The sequence below is a fragment of the Orbicella franksi genome, chromosome 6 (assembly GCF_964199315.1).
Source record: "Orbicella franksi chromosome 6, jaOrbFran1.1, whole genome shotgun sequence".
In the NCBI taxonomy this organism is placed as follows: Eukaryota; Metazoa; Cnidaria; class Anthozoa; order Scleractinia; family Merulinidae; genus Orbicella; species Orbicella franksi.
The window spans coordinates 17,078,467-17,094,274 of record NC_138150.1 but is presented as its reverse complement, the minus strand read 5'-3'; the positions used below and the strand labels follow the sequence as shown (position 1 = coordinate 17,094,274).

At 37.6% G+C, this 15,808-nt stretch overlaps 1 protein-coding gene across 1 annotated transcript in view; it reads right to left on the bottom strand.

Moving 5' to 3' along the window:
* LOC145490988 (aconitate hydratase, mitochondrial-like) overlaps positions 1–15,516 on the bottom strand; it is a 35,025-nt gene extending 19,509 nt beyond the window's left edge. The window contains exons 1-8 of the mRNA XM_081470119.1: positions 15,409–15,516; positions 12,750–12,821; positions 10,951–11,030; positions 9,234–9,300; positions 7,992–8,063; positions 6,932–6,970; positions 2,844–3,087; positions 2,011–2,099 (exon numbers count right to left, since the gene is read on the bottom strand). Of these exons, the coding sequence (XP_081326245.1) occupies positions 2,011–2,099; positions 2,844–3,087; positions 6,932–6,970; positions 7,992–8,063; positions 9,234–9,300; positions 10,951–11,030; positions 12,750–12,821; positions 15,409–15,432 (687 nt within the window). The 5' untranslated portion in view covers positions 15,433–15,516. The remainder of the gene's footprint in view (positions 1–2,010; positions 2,100–2,843; positions 3,088–6,931; positions 6,971–7,991; positions 8,064–9,233; positions 9,301–10,950; positions 11,031–12,749; positions 12,822–15,408) is intronic.
* Positions 15,517–15,808: the final 292 nt, after the last annotated feature.

Genomic DNA, 15,808 nt, shown 5'->3' with positions numbered 1-15,808 from the left:
GAGAATGTATTTTGTCAAGGTGTGATTGTTCTGTTAAATCAAGTTTGTGTTTTACTTTCAGTTGAATGCTTCATGTTTATAAGAGCGACGTATGTGTTGCAGTTTTTAAGACTTGATGACCTCCAAAACATTGGCTTCGATCGATTGAAAATCGTATTGTTTGGACCTGTATTTTTGAAGCTGCGGGAAGCAAGGCGGAAGGAAACATTTCATACAATTACCGATTTTACATTGTCAGACGTTTTAAGTCGTAACTCCAAATAACCAATGTAAATTGTTCTCAAAGTTTGCAGTGAAATTCGTCGGATAAGCGAAAAGGATATGTTCCCTAAGCGGTCCGCAGATAATGTTATGCGGTCATATTTTCGACGCTATTGCACAGAATCTTTGTCGCACTGCTGATTTCCAAACCTTCGAAAAACTATGTGAGTCTAACAATTTTGTTATCATGTAATTCTAAAGGACTAATCTTTGACTTTCTTCTAAATCGAAAGAGAAATAAGTGTTGGTTAGCAGCGTAAAGTTGCGATCTATTTACATATCAGTATAACGCTTCTTGATCATGATCGGATCACACAACTTTGCTGGTTATGTTATAAATACTGCGGGATTGGAAGATATGGGTTGTCGGTAGTATTTCTACAAATTGCTGGTTAGCTTTAAGCAGAAAATTTATGAAAATAGCGCTCGAAAGTCTGCGGAACAAATTCCAGTGAGAGTTCTTCAATGGTTCTCACAGATTCAGTTCGCTTGTTTCGGTTCGACAAAATCAACCATCGTTTACACCTTTATTGCACCATTAGCCGATCATCAGTAAATTGTACAGTATATCTTTCTTTAAATCTGGAATATTGCTGCAACAGCCGATAGCACCTCTGGAAGGTGTTTCTGCGCACTTTTCGAATGCGTATTGCACCATCCTGAAGGAAATAAGAGGACGTGAGATATCTAACCTTCCTGGGTAGACGTCACAAAAGCCGCTGGACCCATTCTCCTCAAACTCGGTCGTGAAACAAAATGGTGGTGGTTTGGAGCTATTTTCGAGATTTCGTCAGGGCACAGAAAATCGAGGATTTAACGGAATCCAAAAATTTTTTCTCAGAACTATTTCAAATAACAAGTAGATTCATTTTAATGAAAAAAAAATTGGGGGGTTAGGTGCACTTTAACTAGTTAGCTTCTAAAATCAGTGATTTGAAAAAATACATTAACAGGGAAAACAATTCTTTTCATTCTTTTTTCCAGTTTTCTGCACAAAAGCCAAATTATTACTCTGGAATTTTAAAGGAATCCACAACAGCCTAACCAATCAAATTGCTGTGTTGCCCACTTGTGTTATTTTAGGTTCTTCCAACATTGAAAAATCTGATGACAAGTTTGACCAGGAAGCACGACTCCATGAGATCTTTCAAGTATTAAAGTACTCCAAAGCAGTATCTACCATGTTCACTGAAATTCTGTTATTTGCATATTTTAACTCTCTGAAAATAACAGCCACTCTTAAAGTATGAAAGCTACACTATATGAGCCAAAGGTAAGGCCCCTAATAGCCTGTCCTGTGCCCTTCCCTTTCACAAATCTACTTGATGTGAGCAGTTACTATCAGAATTCCAAAGTAAGTATTTAAAGACATGATGATATCTTATTTTCCATTAAATATGGGCTCTAAGCTTTAAACCGGCAGTGAGAGCAATTGTGTTTTATTGCCAGAATCACAACCTCAAATTATACAGTGATGATTTCTGACTTAAGTAATGACACTTCCATTTCAAAATAATGAAGTCAGGCTGCTGTTTTTCAAGTTAAGCCATAAGCAATCTGTTTTAATCTTCTCCAATTTTACCCACCCATACATGTCCCTTTTTGTTTTTTTTGAGAATTGTTTTGAGTTCTTTTACAATATTAAGCCATCGCTGTGATATTTCAGTTAATTCTATGAACATTTGATCAGTCCTAAAATTGCCTGAAATTGTGAGACCTAGCCCTTTTAAGATATGACTGATATTCTACCTTAGGGCACTTGAGTTCCCATGGTATGTCAGCCATAACATCAACAGCATCTGCTCCACCAACACCAATACACAAACCACCAAGGCCACCTTGAAACAAAAGGGTGTGTCAACATAAAAGTGGTGCATAATTACATGTATGATGTAAGAAAGTAAATAATATAATTATGTGAACTGTTGGTGAACTACTTTTAACGGGCAAACGATCTTTGCAGTCATAAAGAAAACGTGACATAAAGTTCTCATACTCATTTAATATTTCATCAAGCAAAAACAAAGGAAATCATGACTCTGACTGTGGTGTTTGGATATCTAATCTTGCTTAGTATGGATTGTTACAATTTTATTTCTTAAGTTTCAATTGAGAAGATATATCAAACACTCAAGAAAGTGTTTGACCACATTACCAAACACCTTGAAGCTCATCAAAAATACTCTGGTACGCATCATATTTTCAACTCTCTTCTCGGAAATGTAGTAAAACGCAGTCTTTCGTGTTTGATATACTACTTGAAGCTTTGATGAGAATTCAACTCATATTTTCAACTCTCATCTTGGAAATGTAGTCAAATGAAGTCTTTCGTGTTTGATAATATTACTTCAAGCTTTAATGAGATTTCAACTCATATTTTCAACTCTCTTCTTGGAAATGTAGTCAAATGAAGTGTTTCGTGTTTGATATATTAATTCAAGCTTTAATGAGATTTCAACCCATGACCTTTGCAGTGCCAGAGCAGAACCTCTGCGTATCAGCTATCAGAATGAGACACCTATCTAACATGGAAATGACCTTCCATGAGTGGGTAGGGATCTTTTCTGCACTTTTAAACTAACCTCCATTTGGTGTGTGACTGTCAGTGCCAATCAGCAGCACACCAGGAAAACCATAATTTTCCAGAACGATTTGATGAATGATTCCGCTGCCTGGTTTCCAAAACCCAACACCATATTTCGCCGAGGCTGTAGCTAAGAAATTATAGACTTCTTCATTGATTTCTTTAGCTTTCTTCAAGTCTTCTTCACCTCCAACCTGTGCTTCTATCAAGTGATCACAGTGGACAGTTGTTGGAACCGCAACCTTTGTACAAAATTAACAACAAAATTTAATTGAAGCCACTGTAGCGTATAGACAATTCTGATTGCTCAAAATTTATCAATTGAAGAAGCTAGTCATAAAAGGGGATAAGTGACGATTTTGGTTGCTTTTCTTTTTTCTTGCTCCAAATTAGCTGAATTTTTGCATGTGGTCTTCAATGTAATAGAAAAACGTGTTCCTATATTTTTGCCGCTGGTTTTTGCTTCGCTTTATAAAGACGCCGCTAGGAAAACCGAGTGGTTTTTTGCATATGCAATATCCTGAAAACGAAGCAAAGTTTAGCGGAAAAACTACGGGACATTGCTAAACATACCTAAAAAAAACTCTATGCGAAATTTGGAGCGTTTTCGACAAAGTTCACTTTTGATTAAAATACCTAACGCCCTTTTCCTGCCGAGGCTGCAAATAAACCAAGCCGGGCCTTTGTTGTGATAAACAGAGCCGATCCTTTGTTATAATAACCAAGCCAAGCCTTTGTTATAAGTCGAAGTCTCGCCTCGGTTTATCATAACAAAGGATCGGCCCGCCGTGACCGTAGGGACTTTGATCTCACTTAGAAAGCAACAAAATGTCAATTTCACGCAATGTATAAGCTCAAAAATGTTAATTTTAGGTCAAAAAAGGTTTAACTGTTGATTTCACGTTAACGCGTGACGACAAGGAGGTTGATTTCACTTAGAAACCAGCAAAATGTCAATTTCACGCAACGCATAAGCTTAATGATGTTGATTTCAGGTCTAAATAGGTTAAAATGTTGATTTCACGTTAACGCGTGACGGCAAGGAGGTTGATTTCCCTTAGAATCCAGCAAAATGTCAATTCCACGCAATGTATAAGCTCAAAAATGTTGATTTTAGGTCAAAAAAGGTTTAAATGTTGATTTCATGTTAATGTGTGACGGCAAGGATGTTGGTTTCACTTAGAAACCAGCAAAATGTCAATTTTATGCAGCACATAAGCTCAATGATGTTGATTTCAAGTCTAAATAGGTTAAAATGTTGATTTGACATTAACGCGTGTCGGCAAGGATGTTGGTTTCACTTAGAAACCAGCAAAATGTCAATTTCACGCAGCCCATAAGCTCAATGATGTTGATTTCAAGTCTAAATAGGTTAAAATGTTGATTTCGCGTTAATGCGTGACGGCAAGGATGTTGGTTTCACTTAGAAACCAGCAAAATGTCAATTTCACGCAACGCATAAGCTCAATGATGTTGATTTCAGGTCTAAATAGGTTAAAATGTTGATTTCGCGTTAACACGTGACGGCAAGGATGTTGGTTTCACTTAGAAAGCAGCAAAATGTCAAATCACGCAGCGCATAAGCTCAATGATGTTGATTTCAGGTCTAAATAGGTTAAAATGTTGATTTCACGTTAACGCGTGACGGCAAGGAGTTTGATTTCTCTTAGAAACTAGCAAAAATAATGTCAATTCCATGCAACGTATAAGCTCAAAAATGTTGATTTTAGGTCAAAAGAGGTTTAAATGTTGATTTCATGTTGACGCGTGACGGCAAGGATGTTGGTTTCACTTAGAAACCAGCAAAATGTCAATTTTACGCAGCGCATAAGCTCAATGATGTTGATTTCAAGTCTAAATAGGTTAAAATGTTGATTTGACATTAACGCGTGACGGCAAGGATGTTAGTTTCACTTAGAAACCAGCAAAATGTCAATTTCACGCAGCGCATAAGCTCAATGATGTTGATTTCAGGTCTAAATAGGTTAAAATGTTGATTCGCGTTAACGCGTGACGGCAAGGATGTTGGTTTCACTTAGAAAAAAGCAAAATGGTAGGAGCCCATGATGGGCTCCTGAAAATGGTAATTTCACGCAACGTATAAGCTCAAAAATGCTGATTTCAGGTCAAAAAAAGGTGTAAATAAAAATAAAATAAAACAAATAAACATTTCAATAAGCACTTTTCCAAATACGGCAACATCTTCAATGGTTAAAAAATCACGAAATAAAACATAGTTTTCGACAAACGTGATCGTAGCTTTATGTCACGCACCGCCATAACTTCCAAGTTGAAAATGCGCTGGTACCTCTTATGCCTGATGAGGATAACAACTTTGGTGGCTGTTTAGTTTTGGATTTAAGAATTTGATGACTCCACGTGAAAACGCTCTATAAATAGGGCTGACAGATTAACAGATTAACCCTTCTGCGCAACGTACGGGCCTACATACATCTGCATGTCCCCTGATCCCAGAAGCTCAAAACACTACAAATCATACCGATTTGAAATAAAATCAATGCAAACTGGATCACAGATCTGTTACAATCGATCGCCACTTGCTGGCCATTATTATGTTTAAATCTAGTTACCAGTTCGAGAAACGTCCGCAGAACGTAATCGCAATGCATGCCGGGAAGGGTCTTTACACCTCGTGCGCGGGAAAAAAAGGCAGTCGATACAAGACAAATTTTATAAGTCTAAAACCAGTTCTCGCTTTCCAAACTTTGACGCTAGCAACGCTTGGCAAATGGGCCACAACTCACCAGAGGGTATTTTTCTTGGGCAAGAACTGCTCTTGCACTTTGCTACCTGGCTCGACCTGACTTCAAACACCGACAACACGATTACGGTATATCAGCTGCCTTCGAAGTTTCAGAACACATTTTGATTCTTTAAAACGTGCTGATGACTTACGGGTTTATCGAGGCTTTATGATGCCTCTCAACCACCAGGTAGGCATACAAGGTACTTTAAAACAATGCTTAAGATATTAGTTGACAGAGCTCTAATGCGGCACATCTCTTTTTTGTTTGATGGCATTTCGTTTGACGCTCGATCAATTCACGTGTTGTGTTCACGTCACAATAACCGGTGTAAACAATCCGTTCCCAGATTTCCGCTCTATATGCTGTGGGATTTGGTTTTGACTTCATACACTATAAACAGTCTGCCTGTTTGCTGTTCAACAAATAAACTCCTAAAGACATGGCTAGGAAAAGCCAAGTTTTTTGCCTACGTTTTAACTCGAAAACAAAGCAAAAACCAGCAACAAAAATACAGAACCACGTTTTTCTATTACATTGAAGACCACATGCAAAAATTCAGCTCATTTGGGGCAAGAAAACGAAAAGCAACCAAAATCGTCACTTATCCCCTTTTATGACTAGCTTCTTCAATTGAGCAATTCACCAATGTTTTGATGGGATGACTGCATCAGCTTTGCTAAGCAGTCTTCCACAACAAGACGATAAGGCAATCACAGATAACACTACTGACAATGATTTCACAGCTTTTTCTAACATAGCAATTTGCTACATGTACATGTGGTATTCATTATTTCTGGAACTTGCTGGATAGAGAAGGTTGCTATTAGTCAGAGTTTACTGTTGAATTTAAAAACACAACACAGTGAAAATGGTCACAGCTTGAAATCTAGATGTTTATCTGAATTTAAAGTCCAGTGAACTATCTGTAATGTCAAATCTACTCGAAAAAGCACCATGACATTTCCTACATTTTTAAAGTTTTGATGCCATGTTTATTCAAGGGCAGCACTTATTCAAGGGTGGTTCTTATAATTTGTTACCCAACAATGATGGCATCAACCACTGAAACTCCATTCAAAATATCAGTGCCACTCTTTTTTCCATACTGGAATCAAGTGGACGCATAGAAACATACGCCTCTAGTCTTATAATAAGCACCTCTTTCGAGCTCAAGTAAGAGTGCAGCACTTATTTGAGGGCAGTTCTTTTAATTCATACATTTGTGGCCATTTTGTGGTACTTAATCAAGGCAGTACATACACCATGACTAAAAGTTAAGCCTCTGTTTTGTCTTTTAGAGAGTTCTGGATGCACTCACCTTAGGAAGTCCACTAGAGATAAACTGAAGCATAGCCATCTGAAATCAAATTAACACATCAACTTGTGTGTTGACTGAAGTGGGATAGGTCAAGGCTAAAATCAATTAATTTTGATAAATGACAAAGTTTTCTCCAAAGAGTGGGTGCATATCCACATATTGACCACTTACAGACACCCTAATAACATAATGAAAAGTTTTGCTCAGCAGCTGGCTCAAAACCAGAAAGGTGTTGATGGAGAAATTTTCTCAGATATTAAGTTTCTGATGCGCAGGTCAAGGGAGATTTTCTACATGTCATGAGCAGGTTTCACTTATATACATGTAACATGGACAGCACGTTCTTCCTTTCCAACAGGTGCATATGCTACATAAGACAGAACTGTAAATTTATCCTATGGCCTTCCTGTCACTAGTTCTACCATTTTGCATTCAAGCAAACATGGATAGAAGAAATTGGTCACCTACAATAATATAAGTTGGGGCCATCATGAAAGGGAACACTGAAGTTCCTTCAGCCACGGCTGTCAATAGGGGCCGTAACCTGTAACGTCTTTTATGGCTGAGTACATTTGATGGGCCCTTGATGTTACACGTGAACTCACCTTTAAGGCTGTTGTTGATATCATCCATGCACAAAGTTACAAGTTTGAAACGAATGTGAAGATCAATACTACAGCAGAATCAAAATTTGATGACTGCCCTGCTTCAGTAATATAGAAGTCGTATGTTCCTACCTAGACAATTTTAGTAACTTGTTTCAGTTGTAATGTAATTTAACAGCAGCTGTAAAATAAATGTAGAGCAGTTTTCAATTGAGTGTCGAAAGTAATCAGGCAGTTATTTTGGTTTTGAAACAACAAAAAAAAAATGATTGATTGAAATGATGGAATGATTAATTATTTTTGGTTTTGGTTTACCTACAGTTTGAGATTGGCTGAGTAGTCTAATTGGTATGTAATTAGTTGGTCTTGGTTTTACAGCACTCATCTGAAAACCACTCTATTTTGTAATGAATAGAAACCATTCATGTAAGCACTCCTCTGAGACTTCTTGTTACCTGAGCTGTAGCATCTTGCATAGCAACACGATCAGGCCTCAACTTTAAGTATGACACACCCCTTTTTATATCCTGTCAAAACACGACCAAGAAGCTAAAATAATTTGTAAGAACATTTCTGCTCCAAAACACACACATGTATGCATAGGACAATACTCTAGCATACAACTGAACAACCCTAGAGTAATAAGCACTTAATGACTGGTCCCAAGGGAAACAGTGAGTTTTGTCTCCCCAAGAGCCTCAATGTTGAAGCCAAGGGGAACATTAACGTCAAGGGGGAAACAAAACTCACTGTTTCCTGTGGGGCCAGTCATTAAGTGTTCTGTTATACCTCCTAACTCAAAAATAGAAAAAACTGCGAAGAAATCGTTTGCTTGACACCAGCTGACTTTTTGATTTGTGGTTTCAAGAAGCACGACCTGATCATGTGCGAGTCAAAAGTTCAAGTTGTTGTTTCCCTAGGGAGTTAGTGAGTTTTGTGCACCCTAGAGAGTTGGTGAGTTTTGACCCACGACATGACATGTTCTCCTCCAATCGGAAAATGTATTTGAGTTGGCAGGTATAACAAAGAGTCTTGTCTTGGTAAAAGAGCATCTGACTCAATATTCTGTTTTTATAACGGGAATGGTATCTGAAACCAATAAGCTTGGAGATGCCTGCAAAATATCTGTTACCTTAACTGATAACATAACTATGTACTTATTGGAGCTTGGGAACTAGGATACTGAACTATGAATCAATTAGTGCAGAATATTATATTACATTCTTCAACGTAGCTACGTGTAAGTAAAACTACGCAGGTTCATTACTAAACTCACCCCGCTTTTCTATCCTGTGTACCTTCAAAATTATCTATTCTAATTCTTTGATTTCTAATGAAGTTTCAGCTGATGATGAGCTGGTTGTTAGCTACATTTCTGAATTGGGAATATCTCTGTATTATGAATAATGGTGAAAATGTTTTGATAGTCATAAACTAAACACCTCCACCAGCAGTCAAAATGTATGTACATGTACTTGTATGTAAAAGAAGAGAATCCAATATGCCAAATGCATTGCCAACATTGATTGTGCCACTGTACAAGACAACAGCACATGTTTGTCAGCACATAATAGTAAGAATAGTGCCGATATCGATGTTATACTGGTGGTGTGTTTGCCAAACTGTTCCCATCTGTTTACTAAAAATAAGCCACAAAAGCAAGAAAGTTCCTATGATTAATTTTAAGTCTATTGTACCTGGTTTGCTGGGTCATCCAAATGAGAGTAAAGAATTTTTTCAGACAGAGTCAAAGGCCTGTTAAGCCTGTAAAGAAATGATTTTGCTGCTAAATAAAAACAGCCTTCATTTGTCAAATCAGAAAAACCAGGATAAAATTGTTACTCTTATCACTAATACATGTATCTAGGTGCTTCACAGTTTGAAAAATTTAAAAACCAATTTTATGGTATTATGGAGCTTTTTCCACATCAAGAAGGTAGTAGACAGGCTTTAAAAGGCTGTGAACTATCTTCTTGAGAAGAAAAGGACTTCCTTCCACAAACTCTCCTGACTGCAAGCTAAATGAACAAATAAATGAATGAATGAATGAATGAATGAATAACTTTATTGCCGTGTCAAAAATTCTAGCTAGCTGTAAACAGTACGCTATTATTGTGGACACCTACAGTACCGCTCAGAAGAAACCTTCGCGTTTTGCGAACAGTTACAGAATGGATACAGAACGGGTATGACAGGACGAACAGAATGGGTACAAAACGGGTACAGAATGGAACGGGTACACATGGAAATGGAACGGAAACTGAACGCATTCTGTCGAGCATTCCCTGTGAAGTTTCTTCTTCTCGGTCCTGTATTATATACTAATAATAATTCTAAAATTCCAATCATTAAAAACATATGGGACATAGCTAATTAACTACAGCATAAAAGAAGACTAGGCTAATAAAACTGATTAGGACATAAGACAATTAAGTACAATTTTCGCTAAATAATTCCGTCAGGTTCATTGTTCTTAGCTGACTTTTAAATTTGTTAAGGGTTTCTGACTTTCTAAGGTCTTTACTCAACTTTGCCCACAGTTTAGGCCCTAGATAGCTTAGGCTGTGTTTGCCATGAGTTACCATGTTGAACCTGGGTATGCCAAAGTCCGCATTTCTCAGAGTGTGGCAGCTTATATTCTTATGAAACAGTTTACCTATATAGGAAGGGGCAATGTTGTTTTTGACCTAATAAGAGATAATAATATTATGTGTAGAGTAGGTAGTTGGGCCATTTGCAATAGTTCCTCATATGTGGTACTCTTGCTGCAATAAACTGCATATAATCCTCGTTCCTGTAAACATTCCACTTTGTGTGTACTGGATGAGCAACAAAAGTCCCATACTATTTGACAATAGGTCAGGTGTGGTAGTATTGCTAATTTGTAGATCTCAAGTTTGGCTTTTGTTGAAATCATGTTCCAGCACTTACGGTGAACAATGAGATTTAAATTTAATTGATTTAACTATAATTTTTAACTATAAGTAATTATTAGATTTTATTGTAATTTTTATCAAATTTAAGATTTTCTATCACCATTCTTACTAGCTTTTAGGGTTGCGCATCACATGGGTAACTTTATTTTCCCGTTCGCGCAATTCCTATTGGTCCTTTCCTTCTTTTAATTATATTGTAATTTTGTGACCAATAAAGTTGATAGACACAGACACAAAGTCATATTAAAGCAAAGTAAGGTAAGTATGCATAAGAGCCAAGTGGACCATCAGGCTGGTGCTTAAATCTCCAGTGGTTTCTGTAGCATGAAGTGATTAGGAGTATTTTTACTCCACCCCCTCCCTCTGGCCCCGGATGGGATGCTTCTCCATTCCAGGGTTACCCCCAGCATTAAATTCGCTGGTGTACATCTGGGTGGAGAGAGGCACTGTGCTTTAAAACCATTTTTCCAGGACTTACCTATCACGAACTATTCTCAAATTGTCTTCCAAGTGTTGATAATTCAGATATTTGTCTGGTTCAAATTTACTCAAAGCCACCTTGGTAAGGAAGAAAAAATCAAAGTTCAAATTACCTCATTTACTCTAACTATACATAGCTGGCACAAGGTCACAGACTACATGCAATTAATACATATAGGGGGTCTGTCTCTTCATGTAGAGAGCAACCCCTTTTCATTTTAACCATTTGTCTAGGTAATCACATTAAATGTAAGTGCAATTAATTAAGGATTAACACTACAAGTCATATTATAAAATTCTCTCAAAATTGCACAAGCCTTTAGGTGAGTGCAATTTTTAGAAAGAATTTCAATTGTCATGAGTAATGACACAAGTAGTGTTATGTTGTGTTACACAATGGTTTTACCATAATTATAATGGTCAGTTTAGTCCTGGAAAATTAAAGTGCACCTAACCCTTTTCTTTTTTCTTGGCTAAAACGAACCTACTTGTTGTTTGAAATATTTTACTTCTGCAAAAAAATTTTGGACTCTGTTAAATCCTTGATTTTCTGTACCCAACGAAATCTCAACAATAGCCTAAAATTGCCACCATTTTGTTTCACAACCATTTTTGAGGAGAATGGGTCCAGTGGCTATTGTGACGTCCACCCACGAAAGTTGAGTACCTACGTGCAGAGGTCACCAAGTCTTGAAAACTGCAACACTTACATCGCTCTTATAAACATGAAGCATTCCAGAAAGTAAAACACAAACTGGATTTAATAGAACAACCATACCTTGACAAAATACAATCTCATTAACGACAAATGTAAACAGGCTATAAGCATGCATGGGAATCTTGTGTTTAGGTGACGAAATTACCATCCAACTGACTCAAAGCAGTCCTTGAGATTTCTTTCGTGCTTTTTGATTGCCTGCTCCTCCACTTCGTATCTAGCTTTCCATTCCTAATATACAAGCATCTCGTCCACAAAGAAGTCTTCCCTGTCGTCACTTGAAATATTGCAAATTGCTCTCAAAGCTCTAAGCAGCGAGTTCACAGTTGTCAAATGTGTTCAATCGAGGTTTATTTTGGAGTCTTCTGAATCCAAACTTAACTCTGACTCCAGTGACGAAAAAGAAATAATTTGAAACAAAACTCGAGACATTTTAGTCCCAAAATATATTGGAATGATTAGTTTTGTTTTCCATTTTCCTGAGCAAATACCGAGAGCCGACTGAGACGCTATTGTGTTTGGTTCATGGGGAGACGTCATCAACAACTGCCATCCCAGACTCCCTAAACACGGTCGCACAACAATTCAGCGCGACTTTGAAAGAGCATAGAAAATTGAGGATTCAACCAAATTCAAAAATGTTTTTGCTCAAATGCTTTGAATAACAAGTGGATTCATTTTTACTAGTGGAAAAAAGTTTTTGGGGTTAGGTGCACTTCAAGCAAGCATTAATTTTATGTGTGTTAATTCTACTTCTTCTTTTCTTTCCAACCGCACCATTTTTAAAATACTATAATTTTCAATATATGAATGTAACCACATTTTTTGAAAGAATTTACTAAATAAATGATTTCTAGATATAGACAATAGTTATCAGAGTCATCAGATTAATTGTGGATACAGTAATTATGTCCAACCAACTTGTAACATGTCTAGCCAAAAGAGAGATTTGAAAGGAAACATGTCCAGCTATGCTGATAATAAAAATCACTTCTAGTACGGAAAACACTGTCACATCTACATGTATTTTCTCCACACCACATCAATAGTAATATAGAGTCAAGCAGACAAGAAATTACCTTTTGCGCAGCAACATACGAGGTGGTGAACAGTCTGCCATGATAGACTGCTGCTCGGACAGAAAACAAAGCCTGAAATGAAGATGAAACCAGCTATGAACATGGCATGAGCTGCAAGCACGAGTAAACACACTCTAAAAAGGACACACTTGGGATAAGTTCTTACTGTCCCTAAGTAGTGAATTACAGCATGAACATGGAATGAAAATAATTAAATGAGTGATAAAAACAATAGGGAGCTACCTCTACTATCTGAGTAACAGATGTCTGCTTGCCTATGCACCAGCTCTTAGACAGAGACAGGGGGACAAAGTATGTGGAAGAGGCCCTCCTTTTATCCTCTTCCTATCTAATCCTCGAGTAGGTATCCTGCTTACAGGTAAACATATATATGTCTGAAGTGAAAAATGTCCTTTTAGAGGGAAGAAATTATACATATGATGTAGGCCGATTTGTTCTTTAGGTTAGAATGATTTTCATTCATTCATTCATTCTACCTGCTCCTATCCATCAGCACTCACTTATTCCCATAATTTGGATCTTCATCTGATTCATCACTCTCGCAACTTGTGCGGACTTTCCTGCGGTATACATTGTTCTCACATTCCAGTTCCCTATTCTAATCTGAGTCCTTGGGGTCATTAGTGGTTTGTTCAGCTCCTGAGCATCCTCTCGGCTTTGGCTCAAGGGCGTCATACTTTGCCTACCTAAGCAAGGTACCACATTGGCCCCAAGAGAAGGTTGCCTTCGAGTGTTTAAGGTTTCTGTAATCTGCTTTGTTTTAAGGGGGCGGGTGATTGACCCACCGCCCAACCCCCAACCTGGAGGACCAGGGGCTGTTCTTTGTCTGGTCTCTACCCCTCGACCAATCCGGCATGGTTAAACCTGCCAGGGACTAGAGTCCCAGCCGGCACAGCTCTTAGGGTCATTGAGACACCCAAGCCTCACCACCACTACAAGGTAACAGCCCAAGGTGAAGCAGAATGATTTTAGTCTAGATTAATTTGTTTCAACCCTAGGTTAATTTTTTTTTCCTTTTCGAGAGTTCTTAAAAATAATAACTCACACAACACTCATCCCTTTCAGTTCTAATAACCCTATCCTTCAGATCCTATATCAACCCACTACCCCCCCCCCCCCCTCTCCAACACCTAGATTTGAACACCTGATCTCTGATTTTGTAGCCACCTTCATCTCCACTAAGCCACCCAAGCGATTGTTGCAAATTTGCTCATATTTGTTGGTCTGATAAGTTTTTGGTCCCAGACTTCCCCTTCCCCTTTGATACAAATTCACCTATGTTGAAATCATTCTGACCAAAAGAACAAATAATCTATTGACCAACAACACATATAGGTTTACAGTGGTTTCACTACCTGTTGAGTTTGCTATGTTCAAGTTCGCTACATGTTTACTACCCACAGGCCAAGTTTGCTACCTCAGCTAACCAGGTTTGGCTCAGCAGTGGATGAAAGAACAAGGAATAATCTATATGTACCTATGTCCTGAATTTTTAGTTTTATCGATAGTAGAGAATGCAAATTAAATAGGTAGTGAACTGGAAGTTCTGGGTAGCGAACATGTAGTGAACTCAAACACAGCCAACTCAATATGTAGCGAAACCAGCTGTTACCCATATATATGTTCAAACCATGTTCTATCCCAAACATATATTTTAAAAGCTCACATATGAACTGTACCCAATTGAGAAATAAGATAAGACAATGAACTTTGAAATTCCATTGGCATATCTTACATGTAGATATGGGTAAGGCAGAAGGTGGAATAAGTTAATAGAAGTACTTTTAAAGAAACAGGCTAATCAATCTTTGTCAAAACCTCTGTGAAAGTGAATGCCTATTTAATTGATTCCTTTGAAAGGTGTTTTCCTTATTCTTCACTAAACACTTGGTTTAGTGACTTGTTTAATTTTTCACCCCTTACCAAGAGAAGGAGGTCAAGAGAGAATTCAGTGTGTGCCAATTTACATGACTTGTTTATTTTGTCTGTTGACACGCAACACCATTAATAAATATTTTTGGTAAATTATTGAACTTGACAACTGAAAAGAGTTGAAAAGAGTACATTACAAGTTTTGGGTTCTAATGTTACTTTTTATATTTTATGTTGAAAGGTGGTTTCACTGACAAAGTAACCTTCTGATATATTACTGTAAACTGCTCCTATGTAAACTGTTAAAGGAGGGGTGAAAATCTAAGTTGCAAATCGATAGGTACATGCATGCAAGTGTTCTTTGATCGAGCCTATTAAAGGTCTCTAGTAAACGAATGGTATTGAACATCACCTTGCATTTCAGCAGTGCAAATCTGCAAAGGAATCTCATAATTACTACATGTAAGACGTGAAAAGAGAAAGGTCAACACGTCCACATACATTTTAAACCAAGAGGCACGTTTTGCAAGGCAAGATATATCTTCAGAAGCTTGGAGAGATTGCGAAAAAAAAAACATTTTGCGTGCCATGCCTGCGTTCCATTTTAAAACTAAGTTTAACGCAATATCTGTACTTAAATAGCCCTGAAGTCAATCAGATGAAGCAGGTAAGCTTATATTAGATCACGGTTCGTTCAGCGATCTAACTCAGTGATTTTTAATAGCTCTTTCTTGTTTTTACTACGTAAAATATCATCAGACCTTACCTTTCTGGTAAATACTCGTTGCATCTTTGCAGACAGAGGTAAATACCAGGCAAAAAGGCATAAAACAATGCCACTTGTACTATTTCCTCTCGCTCCTCTCTCGTACTTTTACACTGCCTCAATTTGGCACGCATGATCACGCGATTGTCCGCTGTCAAAAAATAAATAAATCGCGGGCTATTGTGTGAAGTCCAATATTCCGAAAGAGTTTCAGAAATTGCACGGGGTACCCGAACACTGTATCAGCAATAACATAGTCATCTTTTTTATTCATTTACATTCATGTAAAACAAATGTACTGTTATTTACCTGTGTTACTGGGTCTTTCTGAGCCGTTGAGAAGGGATTTGACTAGAATGTCTATCATTTATCTAGCAGGAGGCGTGGACCTTTGGACCCG